At 44.8% G+C, this 11,163-nt stretch overlaps 1 protein-coding gene across 1 annotated transcript; it reads right to left on the reverse strand.

Annotated features, from left to right (window-relative positions):
* Nucleotides 1–2,360: 2,360 nt before the first annotated feature.
* Nucleotides 2,361–9,939, reverse strand: SF3B4 (splicing factor 3b subunit 4). The gene is made up of 6 exons (XM_075607623.1): nucleotides 9,824–9,939; nucleotides 9,038–9,166; nucleotides 7,177–7,713; nucleotides 5,422–5,595; nucleotides 4,165–4,320; nucleotides 2,361–3,045 (listed from the first exon to the last, which is right to left on the reverse strand). Exons 1-6 carry the CDS (start codon nucleotides 9,855–9,857, stop codon nucleotides 2,873–2,875), a joined length of 1,203 nt encoding a protein of 400 aa, XP_075463738.1. The 5' UTR covers nucleotides 9,858–9,939; the 3' UTR covers nucleotides 2,361–2,872.
* Between the last annotated feature and the right edge of the window lie 1,224 nt (nucleotides 9,940–11,163).

An 11,163-nucleotide genomic window follows, 5' to 3' on the forward strand; every position in this document is an offset into this window, starting at 1 on the left:
GATATTCTTTCTGTCACCCACCAGATTGGGAAACACGGCAGTATTAGTTCCCAAGGTTTTGAATGTATCTATGGTAGGATTGTCTATATACATTTAGAATAATAAAGTGCCTAAAAGAGAAACTACACACGGGAATTCACCTGGAAATAGTTGACCTAAATACTGTTATGCTAAGAAGATACCATTTCCTTCACACAGGATACAATAACAAACCATTTGGCAAATTCCTTTTTTCAGACAGGAGTTCATTAGGTGTGTAAAGTGAAACACTACTGATTACTGCCACTCATATCAACAATACAGAATGTGCAACAGGTGCTGTGTACGCTCTTTTCCCTTATGAGGGGTATTATGGTGCAGAGGTTACTCTATACCAGGGGGAGGCGGGGAGAGCAGGGGCAACTCCAGCCCTCAAGGGCCACCACCGTTGGCTTTTAAGAATATCCCTGCTTCAGCACAGGTGGCTCAAGCAGTGTACAGTTCACAGGATGATGCACTCACGTGAAGGAGATCCTTGCCACCGGTGCTCAGCCACAGCGGTGCCGCTGTGAAGCAGAAACCCCCGACAGTCAGACGTGGCATTCAGTGGACTTGGGGGAAAAGGTATGAAGGTTTATTTGGTGATCCGCATTTCGCGGGCGGCTTGTGGGCCTTTCTCAGACCGAAGCATCGATCACTAAATAAACCTTCATACTTTTTGCACGAGGCCACAGAGTGCCACTTCTTTTACAAAAGCAAAAAAAGAAATGGAGTGCGCCAAATAGGTGCTACTATAAATAGGGGACTAAAAATATTAATAGAATAGTACAATAAAAATGTGTGACATGAACTAATCCGGAGCGTATAGGGTCTTGCAAAATATAATAAATGAATGTGTAAGAAAAACCAAAACCCAATTGGTAGCGCAGCTTCCTAATACAGGGAACCCCAGTCCCTGATAAATGGTACAAAAAGAAAGAGACAGAAATGGAAGCGCAGTCCAAGGGGTAGTGGTGAAACTAAACACTTTCATGATAGATCGTGTCCCTAAGATCACAATCAAAACCAACAAAAAATCACAATTAAAATCAAACAATATCAATATTAAAATAAATAATGGTGTGCAAATGAAGCTGATGTGCAAATACTGCTTGTTGAGTCTCAGAGGGGTTAACCACGGGAAGATCTCGGTTTGAGATCAGAGTCAGCTAGTGCACGTTTTTCAGGACTGATCTCAAACCGAGATCTTCCCGTGGTTAACCCCTCTGAGACTCAACAAGCAGTATTTGCACATCAGCTTCATTTGCACACCATTATTTATTTTAATATTGATATTGTTTGATTTTAATTGTGATTTTTTGTTGGTTTTGATTCTGATCTTAGGGACACGATCTATCATGAAAGTGTTTAGTTTCACCACTACCCCTTGGACTGCGCTTCCATTTCTTTCTCTTTCTTTTTGTGTCACTTCTTTTACGTCCGATGGTCAGTGTACACACAGGGACTCTGCGCACCACGCGGTGATCGTGTCCGATATTCAAAACACATTTTTCTACGGATTTCGATGCAAGATTTGAAATGTAGCGATTAGGTTTTTATTCACAAACTTCGTTCCATCCCATCACGTTAAATTGATTTATTTTAGAGACTCTGCGTGTTTAACTAAACATCGGGCTCTCTCCCTTTCAGACGTGGTTGAAGTGATGAGATGCCACAACTTTCTATTTTTTTATGTACAATTCCAGTTTTTGAAGAAAGGGGCACTTATTTAGGATATCCCTCTTACCACATTTACAGCATAATCCTTTAAAAAAATACAATCCACAGGGCTGTGCCCCAAAGTTGAACAAACATAGATTTATTCCCCTTTACTCTGCTACAGTACCATTTCTTCTGTTTTATAAGGCGCGTCGGTCACGGAGCAGAAACATTTATACATAAACACTCCCCTATGCGACCCCTTTCTACCAAGTTGATTCAGGAGATGGATTGAGCGGCTCCTCAGAAACAAGGCGTAAAATCTAATCGCCGAATACACAACAGGAAATATCCCAAAATATACAAGACGCGCTGCTTATGAGAGCTGCCACCAGACTGAGGAATTATTGCTGCGGCTACATCAAAGTTGCAGTGTGGTTTTGCTTGTATCCTGATCACACTCCTTGTGAAACGCTGGAGTGATCTTAAAACCAGGGAGGGATATATATTTAAAAGGCGTTCTACTGGGTTTGTGACCTAATGTTCCCAAATTAAAAAATAAAAAAAACTTGGGGCTTATTCTAGGTATGCATACCATTGCTCTAGACGTAAATTGGGTTCTAGATTTTGTCTGCAGCCTCTATACCTACCAGAGTACCCCCCAAAGTGAAGGTACACCCATGTTTTGTTTTTTTGTTTTTATTATTATAATCTACCATATACAAAGACATATGACTAAAAATTTGTTAACACAATTGTAATAAAAAACAAAAAAAATCCAAGAAAAACAGAATGCAATATGCCAATGTTTGTGAAGATTTTGATTTAAAGCGACCGCCTGTTTTTACCGCACTCCAGAGCAATACGGGATATTAAACCCAAATTACATGTCCATTGTTTCCAAGGGGTGGAATGTCAAATGCCTGTGGGGTCGTCCTTCTTGGAATCGTCTTCTCCCGAGGACGAGCTTGCTCTGTATAACGGGGGTTTCTAGGCAATGTTTCCCAGAGGCTACCCTCAATCTCATTTGCCAAGAGAGGTAATAAAACTGTACAATGCAGGTATATCCTAACAGGATACAAAACCAGGCACACGGCCAGGCTGGAGGTGACGAGCATAAAATGCTGCTTTAAACGCGACCGCACTGTTAGCCTGCAGGTGTAATGGGAGACGAGTCTCTGATGTTTCCTGTTTATTATGACATGGGTAACCTCATGGGCCCTCGTGGTGGAGCTGGGGGTCGTAGAGTAGGGCGAGGTGGAGGCATGGGGCCACGCTGGTACCCATAAGGCATTCGGGGTGGCCCATTGTACCCATGTGGTGGCATTAGAGGTGGCGGGCGCATCCCGTGAGGCATGCCCAGATGGCCTGCAGCAAAAGAACCAAAAAGTTAGAAGCAGCGTGGAGTCTGGGACAGGAAAGTGTGCAAAGCCTTCAAAAGCAGGGGGCACAGCAAGCAGAGGGGGGGCACAGCAAGCAGAGGGGGGGCACAGCAAGCAGAGGGGGGGCACAGCAAGCAGAGGGGGGGCACAGCAAGCAGAGGGGGGGCACAGCAAGCAGAGGGGGGGCACAGCAAGCAGAGGGGGGGGCACAGCAAGCAGAGGGGGGGCACAGCAAGCAGAGGGGGGTGCTCCACATCAATACCAGAGGGCAAACCATCAGCAATGAGGAGGTTACAAGTATAAGTGTGTTGGGATCCTTTAAATGCAAAAGTGTCAGCTAATCTTACTGATTACACTGACAGGAGGGGGCATTATAGATCACTCTGAAGATGACAAAAAGACCCACGGAACTGGAGTTTATCACCTTTAAATGTGGTACCCAGAGTACCAATTACAAATATAAGGATCTTAGAAAGATTAATGTTGGCAGCTAGTTAGGAAGGCTGCTGACTTGGACTTTTATTGTGTACATCTATATGCGCTTTACTGTAATGCCATGTCCACTGTGACACTTGTCAACTTGACCCCTACAGTGCTGAAGGGGCCAGCAAGGCATTGATCAGCCCTCTAAGAGTAACTAATGCAGCTGTCAACATGCATTTAGGAACAGACCACTGTCTCCCTTCTCATTATAAACTATTAACCATGTGTTTTACCGCACACACCCACACTTATGTTACTGCTACAAAAGGAAATGGCATTTTATTTTAAAGGTACATAATGTACCAGCGGATATCGGCTGTGATGTAGACAGGAAAGAATCAGTGCAGAATGAAGAGACGGGTTATCCTGCTACGTGATAAAAGTGGATTTTAAAAAATCGACAGGACAATCGCCTCCTATAAAACCCAACCTGGGCACTCGTCCACTCGTGTGGCCCAAGAGCAATACATCACCACGGCAGTGAGGTGAAACAGTTGTTTAAGAGGACAGGCGAGGGAGATTCTCTGGAAAACATCCTCAGTGCACAAGACTAAAACTACAAACCTAGAAAAGTCGCTGGCCCATCTGGGGGCAAAAGGGATAAGTGAATGGTTACTCTTACCCATAGATCCAAAATGCGGGGCCCTTGGTGGCATGCCCATGGGAGGGGGTCCAGGATGACCCATGCCGTGCGGGCGATTTTGCATCTGTCCCGATGCGCCAGGGTGCGAGGGGCCCATACCGTGACCTCCGTGGTGTTGAACCTGCATCTGCATTCCTGTCGATAACACAAAATCAAACTTCAGCCAAGGATCTCACACACACTATCGGTGCCTTGGTGCTTATCGTCTTTAACCCGACAGGATCAGATGAAAAACGAGTACTTTAACCCTTCACTGTAAGAGGAGTCGGCGACAGGCGGGCCTGCAATACCACAACCAACTAGCAGCGGAAGGGTTAATACTAATCCCTTGCCTATTCACTGTCCTTTCAAGGTAATACTGCGGTTTTGGTGCAGTTAAATCCATAGAAGCAAAAGAATACAGGCTTCCATTTAAACTACATGCAACATGGACATCAAGGTCAAAGGTCCTGTCCAGGTGAACCTTCATCAGGATATTTGTGAATGCGAATACCTCTCTCGCAACACCATTTAAAGCGGCAACGGCAACAACATGTATTTGGAGCCAAGAAGCATAACCCTTTCCTTAAAAAAAATAATCGTGAAGATGGCGTCATTATTTTGGTTTTTCATCTTCAATGCAAAACACTTTCTTTGCAGGAGTTCTTAACCCTCCCCGTGTTTCATACTCCAGCAATGTTACTTGAAGTGGTTTCAAAACAGTGAGCTTTAAGTCAGCAATTAAAAAACAAAATAAAACAATGTTTTAGTTGATTAGCCCTGATTGCTGCTACCGATGCATCTATTACAGGGGTGGCCAACTCCACCAACAGGCCAGGTTTTAGGAATATCCGTGCTTCAGTGCAGGTGGCTCGACGACTGAGCCACTGGTTGAGCAAACCTGTGCTGAAGCAGGGATATCCTCAAACCTGAAGCTGTTGGTGGCCCTTGAGTACTGGTATTGACCACTCCTGATCTATTATTTGCTGTATTGATCGGGGATAGACTTCATTACATTTCCTCTCCATCTACAGATATAGCCGCATTGTTCCTTGTGAGAACGTAACATATGTTAGAACTCAGAATATCACAGCATCCTATAGGATTTCAATGGCAGTGATGGCGCAGAATATCGAAACGTACACCACCGGGAGTAACACTGAAGCCTGCTCCATTTGTATGTTACACCAACCTCTGCGGGGCAGTATTACCCCGTCCCGCTTCTGCGGGGTAGTATCCCAGGATGATGAGACTCACCGTGATGCATCCCGCCAGGCTGGAAGGGGTGAGGCATCTGAGGGTGGCCCCCCTGGGACCCACCTGAAGATTGCCCGCCTCCGGAAACAGGAGGCATCGGGGGTGGGGGCATTGCGGGGGGGATTCCAGGAGGAACCGCTCCAGGTGGGGGCACGGGGGGGAATGAAGGGATACCTGCGGAAAAATTAAATATAAGTTACTCAGGGGATCTTCACATATTCATCAAACTAACAGGCTGGAAATATTTGTGGGGAATACATCGTAACCGTGTACTTTTAGGCAGTGGCCTCTGCCACCAACTCGTTTCAGCCTCATGTGACATGGTCTTGTTAATGAGATGTGTTTATTTTCTGACCCTGGATTTTTAACCCCTTGCGCTGCAGTCTATTGCGCTCCTGACAGGAAAAGGGATTAATTGTGAGATAAAACAACACTTCTCTAGGTGTAAGTTACATGCACGAGTCTGTGTACCCTATTAAAGCAGCATTAATACTGTATATGCATAAATAACCATCACAGAAATAACTATTGTGTAAGTATAAAGTAACTATATTTGTATTTACATGGCCCTTTCCAGACTAAATGCTGCAGGCGGCATTGAGAAACCACCTTTCTTGTAGAGGGGAGTTAAGAGGCACTCCTAGTTAAATTTAAAAAAATGTTTTAATTGGTTTGAAGCAGGGGGTCTCCGGAGCTGAACTGCATTGATTTCAGCTTTGGGGACCCCCCGATTCCCGAGATACAGACCTCCGTAGGGGATGCCAGTATCTGTGCACAGTTTAAGAAGACAGATGGGATGACATTGCGGCTTCCTATTGGCCGGCAACACGTGGTACTTTTAAACCACCATATTGATCCCCCAGCCGGGCTTCTACCAGCAGCACCTATGGCAGTATTTATTTGGTGAAGCAGGGGGTCCCCAGAGCTGAAATAAATACAGTTAAGCTCCAGAGACACCGGCTTCAAACCTATTTTTTAATATATTAAAGGGTCGCCAGGAGTGTCTCCTTATAGACGCGCGTTTTATATGAATTAACTGGGATTCTAATTTCGGGTGCTTATGAAAATGAGAAATAAAGTGACTGGGTCACCAGGGATTAGAACTGGGTTCTCCAACTCCAAGACAATGACATTAACACTAGATTACTACCCTAGAATGCAGGGTCAGTGTTTCTATGACAGCCGGAGCGGTCAGAGTGCACCACGTTGATCTCTCAATCAGGATGCTGCGGCCCCCAGGGAAACACTCTGCCAGCTACTCAGCTGGGGCACATCCCGCAATGTTTGCAGGCTCTCGTCTCAGTCCAGCACAGAGAGTGGAAAAGTGGTTCGCAGCCTCCACGCCGTGAATGTTGCGATTCAGAAAGGTTAAGAGTGTGCTGTGTGAGGAGAGCGGTTTGAGGAAAAGGGGCGAGTGTTTGAATGTGGAGTGCCGAGAATAAGGGGGAGTATAAAGTGTGTCTGTAATAAGGGGGAGAGTGTAGAGTGTTTGTGACCGAGGAGTGCGAGTTTGTGGTGCATGCGAGTGAGAAGGGTTGTGTGCGGTTTGATGAGCAGGGATGCCCCAAGATTCAAAATATCTCCCAGTGGTGCCCGTGCACAAAAAAATAATAATAATAAAAAAAATTTTAGGTTGATCAACCCTGTATTAGGTAAAGCAGCAGTGTATGGAGCATCCTGGTTGGCCAATGTCACAGCATATATTTTGAATAACCCATAGAAAGTGGTCCTGTGTATGAAGAGACTCTCCCCTACCTGCAGCAACTGAGCTCGTCAATGACGTGATGACGGCCGGTGCAGACGGAGGGGGTGGTGCGTCCGCGAACAGCTGATGAGGTCGGTCAGCCTGCGACAGCGGGTTCTGGGCAGCCAGCAGCCTCTCTGCAGCTGACCCGTGTCGCTCGCCCTTGGAGTCTTTCTTGAAGGCATAGGACACAGTGATAGGACGGTTGCACAAGTACTGTCCGTTCATGGCTTCAATGGCCGCGTCGGAGGCGTCAAAGCTAGCGAAGTTGATGAACGCGTAACCCTTCGAGTTGCCCGTGTCTGGGTCGCGCATGATCTTGGGGGTCTGCAGGATGACTCCGAAGGCGCTGAAGGTGTCGTAGAGCAGCTTCTCGTCGATCTCAGGGTCCAGGTTCCCGATGAAGATGTTGGCTCCGACGTCCAGGTTCTTGTTGTGCGCAGAAGCTTTGTTCACTCGGATGGGCTTCCCGTACAGCTTTATCATGTTCATGATCTTTATAGCGTAGTCTGCATCCTCCTCGCTCAGGAACTCGACAAAGCCATAGCCTGGGGAAATGAACAAGTCCATTACACTGCGGTTACCCTATGATGCAGGTCCGTGACCCTTCTAAACTGAGTGGACATAACCACTACTGATTACCAACCATTATTCATTAGAACAAACATTAATAATTTTGCTGTCAAGAAAACCAGTCCCCTGGCTGTGACATGGTTAATGACTGCTAAATGCTACAGCTTTTTACTAAATACACCATTCCGGATCAATTAGATTCTTAAATGCCATGTATTCATGAAAAACTAACCCATCCTCTAGAATCCGTATCAAAAAGTTTCTGTGCTAGGTTTACACAAGGACAGATGTGCTTTTCTTGTTCCATGAAACAGAATATTTCTGCATCTTTGTGTTAATTAATATATCTGCACTTAAACTTGTGCCTGTGACTGTTTTAATACAGGACAGCGGCTTCCTCAGAATGAAGAAATGGAGATGCATCCAATGCAATTCAATTCTTAGCTTATCCTTCCTAATAAAAACGACAAACACGGTTTCTTCCCTTTTTATATTGTACTTGAATTTCAAATCAGTTTTTACAACTTTTGCAAACCTGTAAATTCTAAATTATACCATAAATAAAATGTTATAAATAACTGAGAATAGGCAAGGATGATTAAAAAAAATATATATATATCTATTTATTTATTTTTTAAAGAACAGTTTGATTTCCTGTGTCTTCTTCCCAAAGTCATTTAGATTTAGAGCTAAAGCAATAGTTATTCGTTGGATAAGATTATGACTGACCAACGAGGTGGTGAATGGTCTTCATCATAAAACTTATCAGGAAAGATTGAATGACCTCAACAGGTACAGCTTGGAGGAGATAACAGAGATGGGGATATGATGGAAACGTTCAAATACATAAAAGGTTTCAGCAAGTACAGGAGGTAAGCATATTTCAGAGAAAATTGGTAAAACAAGAGGTCATGCTCTGAAGATGGAGGGTCGGCAACTCGGGGGAAATACTTCTTAATGGAAAGGGTGGTGGATTCATGGAATCGCTTCCCAACAGAGGTGGTAGAGGCTTATGAAGTAAGGGAATTAACACATTATTGGGTTGGACAGAAGTCTATCCTATATATTTATTTATAAAATGTGTTACCAAGAAGTAATACATCGAGTTACCTCTCGTTTTCAAGTATGTCCTGGGCAAGGATCAGATGGGGTCTGAGGTCAGCAGATAGGGAAGAAATGAATAAAAAAGGTAGACTAGGTGGGCCAAGTGGTCCTTATCTGCTGTCAAATTCTATGACCGCACATATTCTCAGTTGTGTGCATTATAATCTGTGTTATCAGCCATAGTATCCGCCTCACCTTGGTGCTGCCCTGTGACTCTGTCCTTGGGCATGTGTGTGTTCACTACAGGTCCAGCTTGCAAGAAGAGTTCCCATAGTAGCGGCTCGCTCACCTTCTCATCCAGCCCTCCAACATACACAGTGGCGTCTAGGATTAGACAGGAACCATTACTATTACTGTACAAAGCACTAACTGCATTTACTTACACGTTCATCATACTGGTGTGTTCGGAAATAAGGCATCACAGTCTACAAAATATCTTACTCTTTCTAGGACCAATACATCAGGGCACATGCAGTCCATGGGCAAAACGCTGAAGTGGCCCTTGAACTGCCTGTCCCTGCTAATTTCATTGTAGTTTCCCAGGAAGATAAACACACGTTTTCACACTAAATTTTAATATAAAGCTACGGTAATAAAATATACAGTATATAGTACATATGTTAGAAATGCTTACAATATGTCCAAGTACAGTATGGCAAATTCAGCATATAAAACTAGTACTGGACACTTCTAGCTCTTTCAACTGTCAAGGTTTCCTTTCTTTGGGGAAATAACACTAACACCCTGCAATAGAAATAATATAACAAATACTCTCACCCCCCCCCCCCCCCCCCCTTCTTGCTCAGTCGGAGACTCTCCTCAGCCCCCCAGGGCCCGGCCTCTCCTCAGGCCCTCTCCTAGCCCGGCCTCTCCTCAGGCCCCCTCCTAGCACGGCCTCTCCTCAGGCCCCCTCCTAGCCCGATCTATCTGTAATCCCCCCCGGCCTCTCCTCGGACCCGCTCCAGTTTCTTGGCATCTCACCCTGGTTCCTTTCTGAGATCGGTCCCGCCGCCATCTTTCTCCCCAGCAGCACACGGACACCTCAGCCCTCACTTCCTCCACGCGCCAACGTGCGCACGCGTCACATCCGAGGATAATTTTTTTTTGTCAAACGTGAAAAACTTTATTGACTACAAGATTGTAAATAACACTGTGCTGGGGTATCTCGTGCATGTCAGATGTCACACTCACTGTCAGTCTGTCTCTCTCCCCCCCCCCCCCTCTATCTCTTTCTCCCCTGTGTGACTGATCCCAGGCAGTATAGTGACCTGAGCTGGAGGGAGGAGGAGGGGACACACGCTTAATAGGGCCCCAAACAACTGCCCCTCTGTGTGTGTAGATAGCATGGGTGGGTACAGGCTAGTAGTCACTTACTGCGGGTGCTTCCAAAGTCACACCCCACAATGCATTGCTGCAGTGGATGCAAAGTATAGCAGGGAACGACTTTGGAAGCACCCACTGTAAGTGACAGCTATATCACCCACAGCTTGTTTTATAAATCCTGTGAGCGCCTGTTATTTTCTATACGTTTATCACTCCTTAAGCCCCCCTTCCTCCCCCCCCCCCCAGGCAAGATAGCCATTGTAGAACGTTGGCATGCTGCTTCCACCAGCAACTATCTCTCTATCTCTATCTTATTTATAAAATGTTTTACCAGGAAGTAATACATTGAGTTACCTCGTATCTATCTATCTGTAATATACACCTGTTTCATACGGTAAATTATTATGTAGTATTACATTACTCTATTAAATGCGTCTATTTTAAACCTTATTATAATTATATTGATATATTGTATGTATTATCTGCATATTGTCCCTTTTTCATGTTTACATGTTATGTTTTGAAATAAATCAAATATTTTTGCACATGAACAAAGTGAGCACAGCTTGCAGGTGTTGTATAGTTCTGGGGGCTCTACTTCTGTCCTCAAGCCCCTCTCAACAGGTCAGGTTTTCAGGGTATCCCAGCTTCAGCACAGGTGGCTCAATCAGAGGCTCAGTCGAAATTGAGTCACCTGTGCCGAAGCAGAGGCAGATTGAGCCACCTGTGCTGAATCTGGGGTATATTTAAAACCAGAGACAGAACATGAAACACAGACAGAGCTCAGTGCACATCCAGTGAAACCTATACACAGTACAGTGTCTAAATATATATGTATAGATATCTATTAAATAAAATGGTCTTTTAGTTTAACATTTTGACCAAAGTGTTGTAAGCCCCTGAGCCACTACACGGCAGACCACATCTCAAGTGTCCCTAACACTAATATACATTCTTAATAACCTGTGCATTACCAGGAAGAACGATTTATAATAAAT

The sequence above is a fragment of the Ascaphus truei genome, chromosome 7, assembly GCF_040206685.1.
Source record: "Ascaphus truei isolate aAscTru1 chromosome 7, aAscTru1.hap1, whole genome shotgun sequence".
Classification (NCBI taxonomy): Eukaryota; Metazoa; Chordata; class Amphibia; order Anura; family Ascaphidae; genus Ascaphus; species Ascaphus truei.

Bases quoted from the DNA above. Each gene is read 5' to 3' on its own strand.
- SF3B4 (XM_075607623.1), bottom strand. From the start codon at position 9,857: ATGGCGGCGGGACCGATCTCAGAAAGGAACCAGG. The intron at 9,167-9,823 runs GTGAGATGCCAA...GTCTAATCCTAG, and splicing joins GATCTCAGAAAGGAACCAGG to ACGCCACTGTGTATGTTGGA. The intron at 7,714-9,037 runs GTGAGGCGGATA...TCATTTCCCCAG, and splicing joins AGTCACAGGGCAGCACCAAG to GCTATGGCTTTGTCGAGTTC.